Here is a 22,490-nt window from a genome sequence, read left to right on the forward strand (position 1 = left end):
TGGCTTCCTTTGGACTGCGTCTTGTTATTCTCCCAGGCAGGAAATGGTGCCCCCAACGATGGCAGATCTTCCCACCTTAGTTAAACAAGAGATCAGTCTTCCAAGTGATCTTAGAGTCTACCAGACTGACAGAGGACGCCAGGCATCAGAGGTTCTGCCCCCATTCTCAGGCCTGCCTCACCCACCCTGGGGGACCTAGACCTCCACCCAGATCAACATCTTCCCTAGAGAAAGCAACCACCTACCAAAAGTTTTCTCAAACATTCTGGAAGAAACTTTCAATGTCATGTGCCCACCACTCAAGAGCCAATCACACGGCAGAGGGTAACACGGAGGATGACAGTCAGTGCCACACCGTGGAGACAGGAGCGAGCGTGCTATCTCATACACAGACACCGAGGGCCGGCATGGGCAGGACCTCCTCCAGCTCTGGACTTCTGCCCTACACATCTTGCCACTGGGAGAAAGTGAGAAGATGTTGCAAGGATGGTGGCTTCTATATGATTATAATGACTTTGCGGCAAAAGATCAGGAAATGTGGGCAATGCCAGAAAGAGAAGACTCATGGGTGGCTGAGCATGGTGGCAAAAGTCTGTGGTCGCAGTACTTGAGAGACTGAGTCAGGAAGACTGCCCGTCTGGGTCTGCCATGACTATGTAGCAAGACCCTAAACACATGATTTATGTTAAATCATAACACATAAATACATACAACGCCTTGCAGCCAGCTGCTTCTCCTCCTCATCCCAGCTTCCCTCAGCCTCACCACCGCAGCCCCCAGGCTCCACATCTGAAGAGCAGTGGAGAATCTTCCAGAATGCATTCATCCATAGGCAGGTCTCGGAGCCTATGACAAGCCAAGGGAAGTGACCCGATCCTCTTGCTCACTTTGTGTGTCTTTGTATCCATGTTGCTTTTGCCAAAGAGACCAAGGCTAAGAACAGGGCTGCTTTCTCCCACAGCTCCGGCCAGGCGCCTGCACGTGGCTGCTCAGAGCCCTGCTCCCAGGCAAAAGCTCCATTCACATGCTGGCTCTCGGAAGCTCTCTTTCTGTGAAACGCCTAATTTTTAGTTCGCTCATTGCTTGCTATTCCACAGTGTCCCTGGCCTGCTCAACGGCAAGCCTTGTCCACGAGAAGCACAAAGCTGCCTTTGCCTAAGAGCCAAGAACAGAGACGAGGGGAGCCACAGCTGAGGGGACCTCTCTCCTCACCACGCTGACTGGCCCGATTCTTCCCCTGTGCACCGGGGGTCACCCTGCCAGGGAGCGTGCACAGCTCGGAACTCCCAAGGGTCTGGTGCCTGGCAAGTGGAGAGGGTAAATAAATCTTGGGGAGAGGGGAAGGGAAGGAGACAATCCCCAGAGAATAGTGCCCTGAAGTGGTCCCTCGAGTTTCAAACTTCTAAGAGAAACCCTCAAGAGGTAAGGACTTCCCTGTCACTTGGAACAAGATGCTAACTGGGGAGGCTTGCAAAAAAAAATGGGATGGGTTGGTCAGTGGATAACAGACACATGGGTAATACACAGAGTATAGATAGGCATATACAAACATACATGCATAGATGGTAGACATATGGATGATGGATAGATAAGACACATGCATAAAAGACATACAGTATGTAGATAGATAAATGAGAGATAACACATAGCGATAGATCTGTGTGGGTTCTATAGAGGGAGATAACAGACAGGTATTTATGTAGATAGATGATTGATAGGTAGATAGTAGATAGGTGATGATATATGATAATCGATACATATATGCAAAGATGTATACACAGATGACATAAAGATACAGAGGCACATAGAAGATTGGTAGGCAGATGGATAAACAGACTAGAGATGAAAGACAGAAACTAGAGGACAGACAACCAAGCTATCATCTTACTGAATCCTGTAGCATGACTAATAAAAACCCAGAGGCAGATATTGGGGTTCAAGCTGAAAATCAGAAAAGCAAAACAGCCAAGCCACTAGTGAAGTCTGACCTCTACCAAGGCTGGGTCACTACAGACTGAGCCCTGAGCCTCTGTCTCCTCCCATCTTATATTTCCCTTTAGTGCTGGGATTAAAGGCGTGTGACTCCCTAGTACTGGGATTAAAGGCATGAGCCACCACCACCTGGATCTGTTTCTATTTTGATCTTGTGTAGCCCAGGGTAGCCTTGAACTCACAGAGATCCATCTACCTCTGTCTCCCAAATCCTGGGATTAAAGATGTGTGACACCACTGCCTGGCCTCTAGTGGCTTAGTCTTACCCTCCAATCTTCAGGCAAGCTTTATTTATTAAATCATAAATAAAATATCACTATAGAATCCTCTAAGAATTGGTGTATTAGAAACTTGGTCCCCGTGAGCAGACTTAAGAAACTAAACACCTGAGAAATGCTATAGTTGAGAAGATTAGCCTGTTCCTGGCTTCATGCCCCTCCCCCCGGGAGTACCTCTGTTGGAAAGCCAACTCTCTCTGGCTCACATGCCACGCATCATCCCCAAGGTGAGCATGCTGTGCCCCGGCCATCCCTGAATGTTGCGAAGGCTGAGCAGCTGCAGCATCACATTCATGGACACAGCCTCCAGAAGCATGAGCCAAAGAGATTTTCCCTCTTTATAAATTCCAACATACAACTCTCAGACAGACAGACAGACAGACAGAAACTTATTAAAAATGAAGGTGCAGCTAAGTTGAAGACAGGTGTGGGATGTGGGTATCATGAGGCATGCCCAAATGTTTGTCTTCTAAGTGATTCTAGATCCTGTCATGTTGACAACCGATTATCAGCCATCTCAAATGTCCTCTCACATCCTGCTCAGCTTTGCTTCCCAAGCTTCCCTGGTCTTTCCTGATGCTGGCATCTCCCATAGGACAAACACATCTTTGTCCATCATCACTGCCTGCCAGATGTAGTCAAAGATGTTGCTGGAACATCTTCCAAATTCCACAGGTCAGAGCATGCTCACAGAGAAAACCTGCAGGAACCATGGGAGGAGTGTATGCACACCAAAATCTGGGGTAAAGGGGACAAGGTAAGAAGCCAGAGCTCAGTAGTGACCAGACCAAAGGTGACCAGAGAAGAAGGGGGGGCTGATACCTTCATCACCCACAACCATATCATATTAAAAGTGAGTTATCGGCATAAACAGCAGCTTTGGGCAAGGGCTATGAATTCAGTGTGGAACTCAGGACAGAAATTAACTCGGATATTCCTGTTTCTGTGACTGCTTTGCAAATGCACAGGATAAGGAGTCAACACCTGCACCATGTCCCTCACCTCTGTGAGCCCTTCACGCAGTCACAACTTGCAAAACAGGAGCCAACGGCAACCTCACCAGAGTGCAAAAGCCAAGAGCCAGCCTCAAGCCAGCTGAGGCCTTTACAGAGGTGGCTCAGAGCTGTGTAAAAGGAGACAGCCACCCAGACCTGAATAATCACACAGAAACTATATTAATTACAATACTGTTTGGCCAATGGCTCAGGCATATTCTTAGCTAGCTCTTGTATCTTAAATTAACCCATTTCTTTTATTTTCTATTTCACCATGAGACTCGTGGTTTGTCGTCTCACATCTTGCTTCTTGGGAGGCTACATGGCGTCTCTCTGACTCTGTCTTCTTTCTTCCTCTGTCTCTGCTTGGATTTCTCACCTTGCTATATTCTGCCCTGCCATAGGCCAACACAGCTTCTTTATCAACCAATGGTAATAAAACATTCACAGAATCCAGGGGGAAATCCCACATCAGAACTGGCTGGTGTCACACGCCCAAAGTGAGGTGTCATGACACAGATATAGGCAGAACTCACAAGGAATACGAAGAGGAGCCTCCTGCACAGCTCAGGGCTCTGCAGACAGGGAGCAAATGGCAGACTGACCTGGGTTGTTCTGGGTTGGAGTCCTCTCTAAATGGCCCAACAGCTATCCCCACAACTGAAGGGCCACACAGGAGCACCAAGAGCAAGGGTCCCAGCAAGAAGACAACCGCATGCCTGGTGGCATCTGAAGGGAAGTCTGTGGTAGAGACAGCTCTGCAGGGAAGCTGAAAGGCCTTGGAGTGCAGTGTGTCAGCTTATAGCCACATGTCAATCATAGCTAAGGGTGTGGGGGTGGGCTGGGGGAGGCAAGGGATGCAAAGACAAAAGCACTAATCACACTGAATGTCAGAAATAGGGAATGGGCATAGGCTACAAGTGCATTCTCTTCTCTCTCCTTAGAGTATTTATGTAAAACTGAAATTATCTAAGATTTAAATGATTAAAAAAAACCGCTACTCTTTCATATCAGGCTGAGTTAGAGGCTTCTGAGTCAGTTCAGTGCCTGGGACATGTGTGTTCTGTGGAAGGCACCAGTAGACGGGACCTGGACACCTGAAGTGTTCACAAAGGGCAGAGCTGTGCAGGATGTTTATCCGAACCCAAGTTGTTGGCAGAGACTCCTGCAGTGTCCTCAGACCCCAGGTGACACGGGCCACGTGTACTGCTCCTGTCTCTAGTCTCTGGTGTAAGGTTTGACACACAGTTCCCACTGCAGGGTGAGAGCAGGGGTTCATTCATGTCTCCACACTCCACCTCTCTGTGCGATACCCACGGTATGTAGGTCTGTGTGCAACCAGGTCCCTTCCCAAAAGGGTCTCCGAGACAGAGGAAGCTGCTGGGGAGCTGACGGCTCTCCTCCACCCTCACACCACCTTCATAGGCTCCATCTTCTGGCACCGTCCTCACGGAATGGCAGACCTGTGAGAATAAACAAGGCCACACCCAGGAAGGGAGGGAGCCCTATCCACGGGCACAGAACCAACGTGAAGACGCACTCAAAGGCCTCATCAGGACAACACACTGGACACAGCAGTGATTTCAAAGGACCGTTGCATGAGATAAGGTAACAGTAGTTGTCTGTAAATAGAAGTTGCTGTGTACGTGGACAGTAGGAGCACCGCCCTTGAGTCAGAATTATAGTCTAGATGACTCAGGGGCTTGGGTTTGTATCTGAAGTGGAGGGCAAAGCCCTCAACCTGAAGGATCTGCCACGCCCTCCAAGTAGATGGTGCCATCCAGGGAAACCTCCGGCTGGTGTGCACCCGAGGGGCTGATGATTGAGCCGACACAGACAGGCATGAAGATGTCAGGGGAACCTGAGCCACTCAGTTCAGTTTCCTCCTTTCTCAAATCCTCACATGTAGTGCTATTAAGAGGTGTGGTCTTGATGGAAGAAGTCACCCTGGGGATGGACTTTGAGGTCCCCTATGCTCACGCTATACCCAGTGTGACACAGTCTCCTTCTGTTGCCTACAGATCAAGATGTAGAACTCTCAGCTCCTTCTCCAGCACCGTGTCTGCCTGCACACTGTCATACTTCCCACCAGGACAACAGTGGACTAAATCTCTGAAGCTGCAAGCTAACTGCAATGAAATGTTTCCTTTATAAGAGCTGCCATGGTCAAGGTGTCTCTGCACAGCAATAGAAACTCTAAGTTACTCCGTCTGGAGCCGGGAGAGCCATCCTGTGTGTGCTATAAAGATTGAGTCAACAGCTGGAGGACAGCAGCGGCTGCTCTTCTGCCACTCTACCCTACGACCTCAAACTTTCCCCTGCGAAGGGAGGGCAGTGCCAATCCCTTCTGTTAGTTCTCTCCTCTACAGGACATGCGCTTACCAACCATGCACCAGCCCATGGCTCTACAGACAGAAGCCTGGGCTCTCAAGTCTGGGAAATCCTCCGAGGCATCCCAGGCAGCAGTTTGCCTTCTCAAGGGACCTGGGAAGAGTCTGTTTCCACACCCACTTGGGACTTGGGTCAAAACTCAGTTGCTTATGGCCATGGTCTCTGTCAACAGCCACCAGGAGCCATGCTAAGCAATAGGGGGGGTCATAAATATTTCTTTCCCCACACAGGTCCCTCCCACTTCAAAGTCACTGTCTGTGGCCCATGCCAGGCTCCAATCTCAAAGCCATGAAGAGTTTTGTCCCTTCTGAAGGGATCATCTGATGAGATCAGTCCCACTGAGGGCAATGCACTTTCTCAGGGTGAAATGCTTCCATGTCACACAGCCTAGATGCAGTGACATCATCCTTGTTACTACTGGATGCTCTGAAAAACCCAGGGAAGGGGACAGGGCAAGACAAGGGTTACTAAGGGTATCTCCCTCTGTCCTGGAAAGAGAAGCAGAGTCAATACTCAGTGTGTCCAGATGCTGCCATACATTCCAGGAGAGTTTTATCCAACATCTATGCCTAAGCCCCACAAAGTTCAGTGTGGTCCAGACGATCAATTCCCAGGTCAGGACACCTAGCCTGTCTAGTCACTAGCCTCTTCTACTCCTGTCCTAAGAGAAAGACTACTGAAACTCATGTGGAATTCATGCCCCACAGTTACCCCCATGTTCAAGCTGGGCAAAGCCCTTGGCTTCACCCTAGTGTGCCCAAATATCACACAGATGCACCAGGAGATACATTGTCCCCTGTTATTTCTAACAAGTCACGCTCATAATTCTCTCACAGGCATGTCAGAAATTCTGTGAGTTGGACATTTTGCCCAGTGAGCGCAGGTCCAAGCCAATCCCTCCTCTCTCTACAGCTACCCAATCTCTGACTAGAGGAAGGTCTTGGAAATACATCGGGCAGACTCTCTATGTCAGCCATGCATATGCTTCTGTAACTGGAGGTTTCTCTTCTGCCTGCCAGTTTCCGAATAACCACTCAGAGGCTTAATATTAATTACAAACTCGTTAGCCTATTACTCAGGCTTATTATTAACTAGCTCTTACAACTTAAATTAAGCCATTTCTATTAGCTTCTATCTTACAATGAGGCCTGTGGCTTGTTGCCTCACATCTTGCTTCCCCCAGCAGCTGCTGGCATCTCCCAGACTCCGCCTTCTTTTTCCCCCTCTCTCTTTGCTTGAATTTCCTGCCTGGCTCTGTTCTGCCTGGCTATGGGCCAAATAAGCATCTGTATTAATCAATGGTAATAAAACAGCAGACAGCATGAAGAAGCATTCCAGAACACACCTCTGATTTTCTATGCTCTTGCTAGAGGGGACCATCTCTTCTCCCAAGAAGACCCTTCACAGCCAGGTTCTGGCTTCTTTTCCCCACCTCTCCACTGAGCCCGAGAGTTGCTCAGACACCCTAAGCTCTCTCCTCCCATGGGGCTTTTGCGAGTGATTGTCCCTCAGCCTAGCACATTTCCCTTCCCCTGACCTCTTGCAATGGTTCTCCAACCCGCCTTTTGGTTCAATGATCTCCCAGCTTGCAGAGCATGCTGGCCTCTGTGCCTCCTTATGTGGCATCAGGACAGGCTTCTTTCAGCTTGGTGGTACATTCGCCACCTGTGCCAAGCCTGCCAGAGCCCACCCCCACTAGACCACCCACTGCATGAAGGTGGGGCTGTGGGTTTGCTCACTGCACATGCCCCCCGCCTGCAGCAGCATGCTGGGTCCTGTAATTGGCTCACAGTATGCTGGAAGGGAGAAGGACAGGAAGCACATGTGCAGTGAGCCGAGTGTCACCGCTGCTATCTGTATCTGCCTTTTTCTTCCTCGAGACTCTGGATGGTGAGAAAAGCTACCGAGTTCTGTCTCCAAGAAGCGCTGGGACCTGAAATGTCACCTGTGACATGCTAGCAGGGACCAAGGATGTTGAAGGAAAAGGTCAAAGGCCACTGAGATGAGGCTGCCAGCTCAAGCCCAGCACCAAGAGAGCAGCAGAGAGGGAAAGACAAACACGGTCAGAAGACAGTGCACATCCTCCCCCAGGAGAACAGCTGCTCGGTGCACATCCTCCTGGAATAAACTGGGATCTGCTCGTTTTTAAAAGTCACACGGAGCCTAATTATCCACAAATGTGCGGGCCTGTTTTAGCAATATGGGTGAGTGCTAAGCCGTGCTCTGAGCCCCTCCGCCAGTTTCGCCAGCTCCCGGAATTTCCAACAGAATAGCACCAATTAGCCTCAGGTCACCATGAGGCTGGAGGTTTAACCTTTCAAATTTCCTTTTTCTTCTTCTGTTTTGCTTTTCTTTGTCACTGTGGACAGAGCTAAGAAGGGGTGACTGTGACAAATGCCACTGGCTGCACCTTCGGTTCAGGCTCAGTGTTGAGCAAGGACAAGGTGTTTGCAATGCTGAGGGTGGGACCTGGGGCAGCATAAACCTTAGATAAAGGAAGCCAGACTATGCCGGGAAGACTTAGGAAGGCATTAGAGACAACCAAATCAGATCCACACCACTTGGAATAATTATCTAAGGGGCCAGAAACATCACATTAGCTGCCAAGGTTGACAAAGGGGCCACAGGCTCCTCCCATCCACCAGAGAGCCCGCCAGACCAGGCCAACTGAAGCACAGGGCAGCATGCTGAGAAGGCCCTGTGATGTGTCAGCAAACTTCCCCAACTGCTCCCCTTAACACCGAGGAGAAAAAGCAAACTTTTCCCTAAAGTTCAACTTCGGCCACTGCGAGGACTCTGAGAAAGCGGCCGGCACAGAGTGCAAAAGACCCTGCATATAGGCACTCCTTCTGGAGCCTGCAGGAACCTCAGAACCCACGGGGCTCGCGGTTAATGGGGCCGGTCTCAGCCTGGAGCCCCAGCTGCCCTGTGACTCATCCTCTGACCTTGGTGTGCTGGTTCTCCCGAGAAAATGAGAGCCAGTGCCTTCAAGGAGGGGGTCCCCTGTGCACCCACTCCGCGGCAGGCTGCACAAGTGGAGTTGAGAATCCATTGAGGGAGGCTAGATTCTCCTTGGTGGCCATGAGCAATCCCGGTGACCCGTGGGGATTGGAGGCCTGGAAGTTTAGGGCGTGCAGAGGGCCACGGCTTTCCTGGGTCACACACCAAGGTGCATAGGAGACTCTCCAGGCCTGAGTGGAAGCTCTTCCCTGGAGACAGGACAGGCTGAAGATGACTCACGGGGCCTGGGCTATTCCTGGGTCCCAGGCACTGTCCTCAGCAGACAAACTGGCCTTCTAAGTAACCCCTACTCTAAGTGACCCTCACTGTGCAAGTGTGGAAACCAAGATTCAGAGACTGACCACAACGAGTCAATAGAAAAACAGATATCTGACCCCAGAGGTTATGTTCCTGCCTGTGTCCTTCAGGCCCTGGCCAGCTGACTTCTAACATCAAAGTGCTCCCCATCAGAGATAACAGGAGGCCTCCCCCTAAGATGACCTGACAACAGGAGCCCACAGAAAAGCTTTCTGAAGGTCTGCAGGGAAGCCTGACGGGGGCCTATGGCCCCGGTTGGTCTTGCCAGCATTTCCCTGTGACCATCAAAGGAATGCACTGGACAGTTTGCCCTTGGCCTAAGCTGGCCCATGTGTCAACTCCAATAGAATCTGCCGAAGCAAATGCTACAGTTGACCCTGAAAGGTCCTGCGTGTTTATTTCCACCCCTCCCAAGACAGACAGTGGGATGAACCACATACATGATATACTGGCCTGACATACATGATAGATGCATGGAGAACGGTCTCATCTGAGCCCTCGCTAACAGACACCCCAGGACTGGAAGCATGTTACTGAAGGCCACTGCGGTACTGGGGTACTTCTGCAAGTCTGTGACATCGCAGAGAAGGGCCGAGACCAAAGAAGGTAGACTAGAGTGTATGGCTGTGTCACATACACAGCCTGTCGTTTACCTATGGACACGCCATTCAGATGGGGAAACGCTAGGCTGTGTGGCCTTCTTCATAGCAGCCACCCCACTCACCATGCACACTGAAACATCAGCTGACAGAGAAGCGACCATCAAAGGACCACGGAGCAGTGTGATAACTGGCAACAATGTCTGCCTTGCGCTGGTGCCTGCATCTCCTGCATCTTCCAGGAAATGCCTTCGGGAATCTTTCTATATTTCCATTATCTGCCACTATGGCATTAGTAATGGTGTAGGCCCATCTTTTATTTCCATTAAAATATATTTGATTTAAAAATTATCCAGTCCTCCCCGGGTTTCCATAGGGATTGATCTAGGACCACAATCCAGCGATACTTAGGTCCTTAACACCAAATGGTGTTGGTCTGCCTAGAACCCATCTGTCTTCCTGGATGCATTGAGTTCTCTCTAGAAGACTTATGATACCAAATATACAGGGAAAACGATGTTAATTGTTGCTATACCACAATAATGATAGAACAGGGTCAATTTTCAAAGTTTGAGAAGGGGTTTGGAAGATGGCTCAGCAAATGAGGGCACATATCTGACCCGAGCTGGGTCTCGATGGCCCCCAAGGTAGAAGAAGAGAGTCAACACCAAGTTTTCTCTGACCATCCACATAGACAAGCTGTCTGAGTGAGGCCATACACCTGCAGTCCTGGTGCAGGGGAAGAGGGTGGATCCCTATAGCTCACAGACAAATAATCCATAAGCACTGGGTTCAGTGACTGAGTCTTCTCAAAAGACAGAGAGAGGAGCAGTTCAGAAAGATACCCCATGTTGACCTCTCGCCTCCATGCAAACACAACACACACACACACACACACACACACACACACACCAAAAGCAGTTCATAAGACCTGGTAACATAGCTATCTGTGAGTGTTTGCCAGGCATATGCAAAATCTGGGTTTCTCTACAGAGAACTCCTAACCCTGTCTACACAGAGAGTATAAGAGAACAGTATAGGCTGCGGGAGGTGCAGGCACACCCCTCAGAGCAGGAGCAGAGACAGTCCTGGGGCTGTGAGCACATGCCAGGACCTTTGCACAGAAGTCTCAAGAGAAGGTCAGCAGCTAGCCGCTCACGTAATCCGAAAAACACATTAATCCCAGAACCAGCTCCATCTAAGCCAAGGTTCCCCTCCAAATAGAAGTAAGCATCTGTCTCAGGGAGGGGTGGAAATTGTGACCTCTCTCCTGACTTTAATTAAATCCCCAGGATGATTCTTATCTGCATGTGGATGCAAATGTCCAAGAAAGAACACAAAGGAAAAGGAATAATAATAATATATTAATAATAATAATAAATACCAGCAATGTGGTTCATTAGTAAAATGTTTGGACAACTTTTGAAAAGAGTTCTATTCAAAACAGTTGCAGAATAATGGTGCAGACACAGTGCAGACACAGCTCCTACCCTCTCCTCATTTCTTGGGAAAGTCATCATACATCTGCCATCCAATCACTGTCAAAAGCTAATTGATGCGCCCACCAGGTAGGACATGCAAACCAGGTAGGGTAAGCATCCACCAGGTACATATGCAAACGATGTGTGTTAACAAAGAAGAGCTTGAGTCACAGCCATGGGAGGTGGGAGCTTCAGCAGCTCTGCAAGGCTGACTGAGTCTCGGCCATCGGTTGTCTTGACTTTTGTTGGCTTTGGTCACGCGTCTTAGGGTTTCTTGTAGACAGATTTTTCTTGGGGGCCTCAGCTCACAAATAATGACACGGAGAATTCTTATTAATTGTGAAAGCTTGACCTTAGCCTAGGACTAACCCTTATAACTTAAGTTAACCCATATTTTTTATTAATCTTCATCCTACCATGTGGCTTTTACCTCTCTCCCACTCTGTGTGCCCACTCATTCCGTGTCTCCATGGTGTCTTTCCCAAGCCTAGACTCATCTCCTACTTCCTCTCTCTCTGCCCAGAAGTCCCGCCTATACTTCCTGCCTAGTGATGGACCATTCAGCTCTTTATTAAACCAATCACATCAACATGTCTTCACACAGTGTACATATATCCCACATTTCCTCCTGTTTGTCTAAGCTTTCAGTTCCTATTGCTCTGACAAAATGCCAGAACCTGAAAGGCAAGTTGGGAAGGAAAGGGATTTATTCAGCGTACACTTCTACATCACAGACCATCACCAAAGAAGTCAGGACAAGAACTCAAGCAGGACAGGGACCTGGAGGCAGGAGGCAATACAGAGGCCATGGAGGGTACTGCCTACTGCTTGCTCCCCATGGGTTGCTTGCTCCCCATCAGCCTGCTTTCTTATAGAACCAAGACCACTAGCCCAGAGTGGCCCCACCCACAATGGGCTAGGTCCTCCCTCATCAGTGGGCAGCAGGGATCATGGGGCTGGGATCATAGCTGATTAGTTGAATCCCCTTCCTCAGTCCCACACTCGCTTCTTCTGTACTGAATCCCCCACTTTTTTTTTCTTTGCAGTAGGGAAACAAACCTAGGACCTCACAGGTGCTGGGGAAGTGAACTACCACTGAGCCACACCCTCAGCCCGGTACTTGCTCCTGCTAGGAGCATCACTGTACTATTCTACCATCAAACTCAAAGCAAAAACTACACTTCCCAATATCCCTTGCAGCTGGGAGTGGCCAATCAATGCTCTTCTGGCCAAGCAGGTGTACAGGGATGATGTCACTGGAAGGACTCCAAGAAATCCAAGACACACCCAACATTTGGCACCCTCTGCCTTTCCCTGATCCCTTCATCCGCCTAGAAAGCTCACTGGTCTCTGCAGTCGGAGCACTGGAAGATGGCTGCAGAGGCATTCTCCTGCCTCAGGAAAGGCCCTGATCTCATTTATTTAAGCCACCATGTCAAAACAAGTCAGTCTTTAAAACAGCATCTCCCATAGAAATCTGGACTACCTGATTCTGAAACAGACTGACTACCGGGTCACTACTTTGCAGAAGTGATCACCTCTACAACAGACTACTTCCCCGCCTCTGAAAGCCTGTAGGGCCACAGCTGGGCCACTAAATAAAATGGGCTGGAGGGTATGGGATGGAAAAACTTTTCAAAGCCAAGAATAATGGATCTCACATACTTAGTTAGAAGGAAGCTGCTTTCGTTCTTGTGGTATTTCTATCTACTCTGTACCAGGGGCAGAAGCAGCCCAGGACATCCCAGCCTGCACACCCATCTGCTCCAGCGCTGAAGGTTTCGGTCTGCACTGTGACACCCTCCCTGCATCTCCAGAGCGGTCTCCTTCCCTTGCGAAAAATAAAAACAAGCTCGTCACAAAAAAACTAACCTGTGAAGACACATCTAAACCTCACTCACAAAGAACTCATAGCTGTTACGACAGGATAAAGTGCGGACTCGAGAAAGGTCCTGGCCGGGATACAGAAGAAAGCTATTGCGGTGCTCATGGTGAGCAGAAGTTTAGAGGAGTGACCCAGCAAAGGCACAGAGGTAATGGCAAAGCCATTGGATCCAATGGCTGGGAGTCAGTTGTCCACACGTCATGTGGCTTTGACATATGGAGGACCAGAATCCAGAAAAGAACCCGAATCCTCCTCCACCCTCCTCTCTTCATTGACTGAGACGAGTCCTTGACCCAGAGGGGCATTGTTCCTAAACCCCTGACAGAACCAGGCACCAGGTGACTGGAATGAACCACACATTGTCCACCCTAAGCTCCCCACCAACCTCCTACTGGTTCACAGTCTCCCTAAACGTGTTAATGACAGTTGGGATTGTTCCAGGAGTCAATGGGATGCGGGGAAGTCTAATAACTACGTCCCCAAATGTCCTTACTGTGGACTAACAGAATCCTCCAATCGAACTATTACCATTATACCTTTTCATCAGTAGTCAGGGTAGAGCCTGGAGTCTTATTCATACTTGACAAGCATTCTACCCTGAGCTGTCTCTCTAGCCCTCTTTCAATTTTTATTTATTTTGGAAGGGGATAGTTTCAAGACAGGGTTTCTCTGTAGCTTTGGAGACTGTCCTGAAACTTGCTTTGTAGACTAGGCTAGCCTACAACTCACACAGATCCGCCTGCCTCTGCCTTTCAAATGCTGGAATTAAAGGCATGCACCACCACAGCTGGGCTCAATTTTTTTTTTTTGGTTTTTTCGAGACAGGGTTTCTCTGTGGTTTTGGAGCCTGTCCTGAAACTAGCTCTTGTAGACCAGGCTGGCCTTGAACTCGCCTGCCTCTGCCTCCCGAGTGCTGGGATTAAAGGCGTGTGCCACCACCGCCAGACTTTCAATTTTTAATTTAAAAAAAAAAGTTCTAAGTTACCTAGGCTGACTTTGAACTTGGGAGCCCAGCTACCAACTTCATTTTAAAAGAAACTAAACCTTAAGGAAGAAAAGAGACTTGTCCAAAGTAACACTTGTACACAGCAAACCAGCCTGCAGAAAAGTCCGTCTACCCCCAGGCAATGGATTTCCTTGTTCTCTTTGCTGAGAAGATCCAGAGTGGCCTAGCATGTTACCTGTCGAACTTTGGGAAGCTAGTTGAACTGAAATAAATTAATCCCGTGTAAATAATTTTTTTTGTGATTAGGAATTTCCCCTTAAGGATGACATAATCAGACCAAGGGAAGCAGAGAATCTCTCCAGTAAGACAGCCGAAGACCACTGAAACACACTGGTATATCTGGCGATCATACATACACCCTAAAGAGAAAATACATACACCTTTCCTTCAGGGAGCCTCCAGGCCAGAGTATCACTGCTCAGGAAAGCTGTGTGCGGACTAGAATATTCTAGATCAACCTCCAACATGCAGAGCACAGTACCACACGGCTACCAAGCACTTGGAAAGTGACTGAAGCAAGTGGGGAGGGCCATTGTCATCTTAGTTTTATTTGGAAGTAAGATGCCACCTGTCATTGGTGGCTATGGTGATGGTCAGATCACAAGATGTCCATCAAATGGATAGCAATCAAATGGTGTGGTGCAGAGGAAGGCGGGAGCTGTGAGACAGAGAAGCGAGCGGACAGAAAGGGAGAATGCTCTCTCACACTGGCATCGAATACACTAGCATTAGCCAGCCATGGGCAGCACCCGCAGGACTCCTCATGGTCACTGGCTTCTGTGTGAGAGACAGGGGACAGGGATTCCAGAAGGGTCCAAACATGTTCCGTGTGAACACACACCACACTTCCATAATCAACAGAAAACACTGTGAGTTTTTAAACTCTGTTTTTTTTTTGTACAGCATGTAGTTTTTATTTTTAATAACCCTAAATAAAATGACAAGGTAATTACTGCATAGTTCTACTGCTAATTAAAACATGTAGACACTCTGCAAGGGGCCAGAGGGAGATCCCCAGAACTCAGGACTCCAGAGGAAGAGAACACTCGAGGAATGCACATAGAAAGAGCCACGATCAAGGCAGGCTGTGCTGGTCTATGGCCCTCACCACCCAAGACAGAGGACCCACTGAGGGTCGGAGGTGAAGGAGCACCCAGAGCCAAACAACATGCCAGAAGGCTTGCCCTTCTGTCCCTCTGTAAAGAGAGAGGGGGGGGGTGAGGCTGTCTTGAGGGTAGAAAGGGAGGCTCAGACCAGAGCAGGAAGACATGGAAAAAGTGAGGGGCTCCAGGAACCCAGGGGCAGCTCCAGGAGCCCAGGGGCAGCTCCAGGAGCCCAGGGGCAGCTCCAGGAGCCCAGGGGCAGCTCCAGGAGCCCAGGGGCAGCTCCAGGAGCCCAGGGGCAGCTCCAGGAGCCCAGGGGCAGCTGGACACAGGCTTTGGGAGAAGAAAGTGTCAAGACCTGATGTCACATGCTGAGACGGTGGTGAAGGGAATGTCACAACCAGCTGTGGCTTCTGCTGAGCTCTGGAGGAACGGGCTAAGGAGGTCGGAGGCACACTAGCCCAGAGTCTGGGGGCAAGTCTATACATTCGAGTGCAGCTCTGGAGAGGAGAGACCTCTAAAGGATCCCCTCTTCTCTGAGCCACAGGCAAAGGTGATCTGTCCCCTAAGAAAGACATCTGACTGCAATATCCTCCTAGCTCATTCCCACCTGGCCCATCCCAAACCATATCAGGTACTAAAGGATAAAGGCCAGGGTCACTTAGTGCCCTATAAAGCACAGGTGACCCTGCCACACAGAGAGGACCCTGACCACCAACGACAGGGTACTGAGCTGAGAAGACGGGACAGAGGTCCTGCCTAGTTATACAACGGTCCCTGCAAAGCAAAGCCTAGATGGAAGTCCATCTGAAGCCACATGGAAACACTCGAAAAGCACTATGGGTGGGTGCTGGCTGGCCTGTGGTCCTGGCATCTGGAGCCCAAGGAGATGATCTGGGAGAGGAAGAAGGAGAGGTGGAGAACAGTACAAAGAAACCCAAACACACCGGGAGGAGGAAAGAGAGCAGATGAGAAAAGGCCAGAGGGGAAATGCCAAGACAGGAGGGGGCAGGAGGGGGCAGGAGGGGGCAGGTCGGGGCCCTTAGCACAAGGAGAGAAAGCCAGAGATCTGGGGACCCAGAGCCTTGGGAGGAGGGATGCTCATGGGAGCACTCCCTGGCTGTTGCCGGTTTCACTCTGGAAGAAAACCTAACTCCACTTTGGGTGCAGAGCACAACTTAGAAAGAAAACCCTGCCAGGAGCAGACGCAGCTCCATGATTGGAGCTGAGACAGCGACACACAAGCAGGACTGACTTAGGAGAAATAACGTTAGCCCTGCAGCCCAGTCTGTGCCATAGATGGGGATGCTGAGAACTTGATACACAGGGAAGACACGCTAATGTGCTCAGCGCAATCAAGGAACCAAAAGTTATCACAAGACCCATTTGTTATCTTTCGTGCTAAGGAAAATGCATTCGTGGCATGGGGTGTTGGCAAGGTTTTATGCCCTGAGTACTGCCACAGCTTGTGCAAGGAACCCCCACAAGGAGTGTGAGTGAGTGTATTGACCAAAAGGTGCAGTGTCATCAGAAGAACAAACGTGGCCCGGACATCCCGTGAGCTGGCATCTATCCATCAGACGAGGCAGCATATGCTCTCACCACTGTGTTGCTCATGAGGGGTAAACACTGGACACAGCACAGCGCCTGATAGCTAAACTAGAAAACGCCTTCCTTAGGACATCACTGCACGGCCGCTCGGAGGAGAGGCTGCTGTGAAATGCTGTCCTCTGGGGACAACAGCTGTCGTCTCTAACACATCTGCTGGGACTGTCTGCAAAGACCCCTGAGATCAGACTTGGTGGCTGTGAAGGCTCTCTCATAGGAGGAGGTGTGGGAGAGCTACTGAACCCCCACTTGAGACCCCAGGCGCTCCTTCCTTTACTACCCTGCTAATCATACGCGATTCTGCCCTAGACTCATGTGACGTTGGGGTCTTGGGCAGTGGTAGCGTATATAAGCGCATGGAAGGCTGGGCGAGGAGCTCCACCCATGCTAGAGTGGACAGTCTCATCCAGGCCAGGGTGAGACTCTCTGGTAGCTGGTTTTTAGTCACCCACATTCCTGTAAGTAGCCATTTACCCATGTTCTGTAAGGAAGCCCAATAATCTCATTGGCTATAGCACATTAGATTTTGATAGCATTCCATGCGGATTTGCCAATGGTTTTCTGTAAGCGGGGAAGAACTAGACATGCATTTATGTCTCCCCAGGGCATGAGTCCTCTCAACAGAGACAGACACAGCCGTGTGACAAGCTCCCCACAGCCAAGGCCATTAGAGCCACACGCTGAAGACTCCCCAACAGGGCACACCCCAGTGGTTGTTCTCTGTTCATAAGGACCTGTAACAGGGAGGGACGATGTAATAGGGAGGGACGATAGGAGCAGGGTGCCATGGGACAACACTCATGGGGGAAAGAGGCGCCAGGGCACCCTCGAGTCTACCTTTCCAAGAATGTTTTTTTTAAGTTTTGACTAAGAGAACGTTGTTGAACTAAAAAATGCCAGGTGTGGGGGTGAGATAAAAGCAATCTAACACTATTCTATAAAACAGGGAATTCAGATGGGCGGAGGCAACTCTTCTGTGCTCCTGAATCTGGCCATTGTGCAGTGAGTGTCTGGGTTCAACATCAGGAGTCCCCAGGGAAAGTAGCAGGGACATAGAGGAAGAGACCCCCAATGGAAGACCAGATCAAAAGCTATGACAAGAACTCCCTAGAACACCAGAGTCTCTGGAAACCCCGAGTCAGGTGTAAGTGTGGGAGATCACCCCGGGGTGAAGGGGTGGCAGGCCTATCCAGACACATGGACTTCTAAAAGGCAGGCTCCAAGCAGGCAGGACATCACAGTTTAGCAAGTCACAGCAACAGGAGTAACCAAATACCTTCCACATCCTCCACCCTTCCTCTTTCAGGTCTGTGGGTCTCTTCCAAACAAAGATTCTGACTCTTCTTGGCCAGAACTCCTGTTGAACACAATCCATGGATGCTCAATGACCTGGCCCTCCGTTCATGGGATTTATACACATTTTAGGTTTCACACTTCCCGTGACTGCTCACATGGGTCCACTCTGACATTTCTAACCAGACAACAACTCCAGCACACGTCCTTCTGTGACTTAAGTTCACCATGGGCATCAAACCCTCCTCCTCCTCTCTCCCTCCTGCATGGGCAGCAGCCACCTGCCAAACCTACCAGTGCCACCCACAGACACATCAACTAAGGGACAGCCAAAAGCTAAGTCCTCCATCACTGCCATTTCAAGTTTGCCTCTTTTAACTGCCAGGGAGACAAAAGGAGCCAGGAGGATTATTGGTAAGGGACCACTCATCTCCATAGCAGGAAGTGGGAAAGCCATCCCTCCTTGGTGTTTCCTCTCAGGTGACCTAAGGGAAGGTTTCATTGGTGACTTAAGGGTCTGCTTGCTGCCCTAGAAACTCCATGGGAACTAAGTTGCCCTCCTAGGTGTGTCAGAGTCAGAGTCCCTCCCCTAGCACACTCATGTGACCTGGTGTGACTACTGACATTATGTCAAAGTCCTAACAAAGGCATCTTGGAAGATTTGGGAGACTATGGTTTAAAATTTCCATATCACGTCCAGGTATCCACAGAGCTACTTTTAAAGGGGGATTTTTCTGGGTAGTGCAAATAGGTCTTGTGGAATCCTTCCCCACAAAGTCAGCCTTCCTTGGCCCCTGGGATTATCTCAACTTTAATGCCATCATTTAACAATCATTTAACAGCATTAAGTCCCCATTCAGAGGTTCTTGCATTTAGAGAGAAGCCTACAAAGGCAGGCAAGACGTTATCAAATAGCATCAGTGAGGGGCTATGCTTCGTGAAGACACAGACTTGAGCCCCCAGCCCCTTCACTTGACACCGTGCACCAGCTTTTTTTGATTTTTGATTTTTTTTTTTTAAGATCCATTTCAGAAGCTCTGACTTCTCCCTGAGAAGTGAAAATTGCCTTCTGGTGGAGAAAGGTTTTAATGATCACTTTGCTTCCTGCGTCTCCATGGTGACAGGGAGCACACAGCCCACCCCCTCCTGCTTCATTAGGCCTTTCCTGGTCCCAGGAAAGTCATCAATCAAGCAGCATAGACGCCTCTATGACCTGTTTATCACCTACACAATCCACGCTGCCTCGGGTGTGGAGGAGTGGACAAGCCCACAGAGTAGAAAGAAACCCAGCACTGTCGGGTGCACACACCCTTCATTTCCCCACAGCAGCTCTGTCCAGCACACCTGTCCTGGGAGGCGGGCGTGCCCAGGTGCGCCAGGCCTTGCTGAAGTCCTGGTGTCCAGTGACAGCCCTGGGCGCGGTGGCCGCAGCAGTGCAGCGCTACCCTGACCCTTGGGGTGCAGAACACAGGAATACAGGGCCTGGATGGAGGGCAGAGTAAGCACCAACCCTGGGCGGAGGTGGCCCGAGGACCCTTCCTTTGGGCAGTCAGCTACACCCCAGGGCAGCAAGCCCCTGCTGGGGATGCAATGCCCAGCACCCGGCTAACGGAGCATACTGCAGAGCACCCAGCTCTACCCGGCAAAGCGGTTCCTCTCTGGACAAAGGGCTCAGAAGAGCCCCAGCCCCCCCTCCCCCGTGATGGGGACAGGAGCTACGGACCCTGGTGGCGCCTGAATCGGCCGTTCCTGTGAAGGCGGGGGAGCTCTGGCGCGTAGGGAAGCGGTCCCCATGCCACCTGCCTCTTGTCTCCCCCACCCCGCCTGGCCGCCCCCGCCCGGCCCGGTACCTGGGTTCTCCCCGGCGTCCGTAGAGGTGGCTGAAGAGTCGCTGAGGAAGCTGGGGTCACTCTGCGAGCGGCCCCGCGACACAAGGCAGCCGCTGCCGTCCTCGGATGCGGCCATGGGCAAGGCGGCGCGGGGGCAAGTTGGAGGGAGGCACGAAATCAGAACATCCTAGGCAGCCAAGGTCACCGGCAAGGGGGCTGGAGGGGGCGTCTTTTTTTAAAGGAAAAGCAAAAGGGACCAGGAAAGGGAAGGAACGGAGGAGGACGCCTGGGCTGGCTTCAGGGTGGGGAGACAAAAGCCGTGCAGGCTGCAGCCAGGCGCATCCCGGCGTGCGCGGCCTCGCTTTGTTATTTATTCGTATTTATTCCCATTCTTCAGTTTATATTCCAGGGGAAAAAAGTTGAACCAGGAAATAAAAACTTTTTCTTATCGGTGTTTATAGCGTGCTTGGGGCTGGGGGAGATGTCCAGGAATGTCTGGGGGTACTCCCTCCCCCCACCCCTCCCCCCACCCCCCCGGAAAAAAAAGGGGAAAAAGGAGAATCTTTGCTCTTGCAATTGCTTTAATCTGAAAGCTGTTCTTGGAGCATCTGTTGGAAAACATTAGGATTCTCCCATCATGCCACGCGAGGATCATGACGTCACAGAGCTGGGAGTGAAAATGAGTGGTGATGGGGAGGGGTCTCGAATACCTGGACTGCACAAGGCCAGGGGGATGTAGGGGCTGGATCTCGGGTTATGATCCGCCCACCCCATACCTGGTGCCCTAGGACAGAAAGCATCCCAAAGCCTTCCTTCTCCTCTATCCCCACCCCCGCCCTCAGGAGAGGAGGAGCCCAGAGGCGAGGGCGGTGCCTCTCTTGAAGGCACTCTCCGGGCCGATCCAGGCAACTCTAGGCAGCTGGTTCTCTGACCGGTTTCTAGGGGATAGTCTTCCCACCGTCACCTATCCCCATGGGAAGGCATGTGTGGCCAGGGCCGGTGGGGCACTGCTCTCCCCCTCTGCCCGTTCCTGGGGTCCTCAGCCCATGAAGAGGGTATAGGCGCCTTCCAGGGTGTTTCCCTTAGCACCTTTAAGGAAACCGAGGCGACCAGGGACAAGAGGGAACACCACAGAGGTTCCTCGCCCCTTGCTGAAGGTGCTAATGAACCATTCTCACTTTTCTAAGAGTTCTTGGAAATGAGCAGCAACTCCCCTCCTCGGGAATAGAAGCTAGGAAAGGAAAGTCCAGCAAGGGGCTGGAGTGGAGCAGGCACCATGATGTCACCTAGCTGCCCAGGGGACAGACAAAAGACACTTAGACTTCACCTGGGCCAGGTGACGGCTCAGGTTCAAAAATAAATAAATAAATTCAAACCAGCTTATGACCCTCACCCCTCCTGGGAGAGCCTTGAGCCTTCACAGTAGCTCATATGCAGACCTCAGACCCTGGCCGGTCAAGCACTGGGAGGATGCGGTCTCCTGGGTGCTGTGAAGTCCCCCATCCAAGGAATTCCCAGCCTCAGAAGCCATGTGTGAAAGTCTCACTTCCCTCCCTGGACAACATGGCAAAACTAGAAAGTCCCCACCCCCTCCACTCCATGCCTAGCTGTGGACCATGCTTCACGGTGGTCCAGTGCACGAGCAACCTAGACACCCATCACATGACAAACATCACATGGTGGCTCCTACCCATAATCCCCACACTCCAGAGGCCCACAGGGGAGAACTGCCTGAGTCTGGACCCACCCTAGGCTACATAGTAAAACCTGTTTCTAAACAAAACAGTGAAATGCTGAGAGCCACTATGTGACGGGTCTTGAGAAACACGCGTGTGAGAGAAGCCAGCTGTGACAATTTTCCAGTGGGGTCTCCTCTGCCCCCATTGTGAAGAAGCATTCGTAGCATAAGAGCAAAGCTTGGGGTTACCTAGGAGAGGTAGGGGTAGCGCATGAGGGTACAGCCAAATGGGCGCAGGGTTTAAGGTAACCCTAGATGCTCAGGATGCTCTAAGTTGGCCTGTGGGAACATGCTGTGAAGCCAATGTTACGTTTTAAGTTTCAATGTCTGAGCCTAAGAGATCCACGAAACAAAAAAGGCCCCTGCAGGAGAACAGGTAGTTCCTGAAGGGCTGGAGGCTGTTGTGCCCTGGGCGTGCTTGGTCCCAGATGGGTGGGAGGTATGTGGGCAGGAAATGCGTCAGGATGTATGCTTGCCCCTGATTGGACCTGATGGGTAACACGGTGGACTTGTGGGTTCCCCTTTTTAAGATTCTGCAAAATGTGACTTGTCACCAGATTGTGGGAACCCCAGAATGGTCCTGGCCAGAGTCCATCATCCTGGCCAGTATTTAATTAAAGTTTGCTTCAAATTTGGCTCAATATTTGTGGAACTGATTTTTCTCTTGTGAGTCTCAGGTTTAACATTTACTGACTCTGCACAGCCACTAAAAATCCACAGAACTCTATATGCTACATGGCTTTATAATACGCCAATTATTTTTAGTAATTTTTCTTCTTTTAAGATGTGCCTGGAAGCATCAGGCTGAGCTTGGATCTGAAGGAAGTCTGAGTATCCCCCTCTCGCCTGTGGAAGTTCTGACCTGGCCCCACTCAGAATCAAATGGATGCCCATTAAGTGAGCACCAGGGTTAGAAAAAACAAAACTCAAGGAAGCCCTGGGGACTAACGCTGCTTCCTGGGGGGGGGGGGGGG

At 50.5% G+C, this 22,490-nt stretch overlaps 1 protein-coding gene across 2 annotated transcripts in view; it reads right to left on the minus strand.

The window, feature by feature from the left end:
* Positions 1–22,490, minus strand: part of Phactr3 (phosphatase and actin regulator 3) — a 201,552-nt gene that overhangs the window by 158,463 nt on the left and 20,599 nt on the right. Inside the window, exon 1 of one of the 2 annotated variants that reach the window (XM_026787110.1) lies at positions 19,800–20,308. The exons of the other annotated variant lie outside the window; for it this stretch is intronic. Within the exon in view, the coding sequence (XP_026642911.1) occupies positions 19,800–19,914 (115 nt within the window). The 5' untranslated portion in view covers positions 19,915–20,308. Of the gene's footprint in view, positions 1–19,799; positions 20,309–22,490 lie in introns of those variants that run through there. 2 annotated transcript variants of the gene reach the window in all.

This window comes from Microtus ochrogaster, linkage group LG8, assembly GCF_000317375.1.
Source record: "Microtus ochrogaster isolate Prairie Vole_2 linkage group LG8, MicOch1.0, whole genome shotgun sequence".
NCBI lineage: Eukaryota > Metazoa > Chordata > Mammalia > Rodentia > Cricetidae > Microtus > Microtus ochrogaster.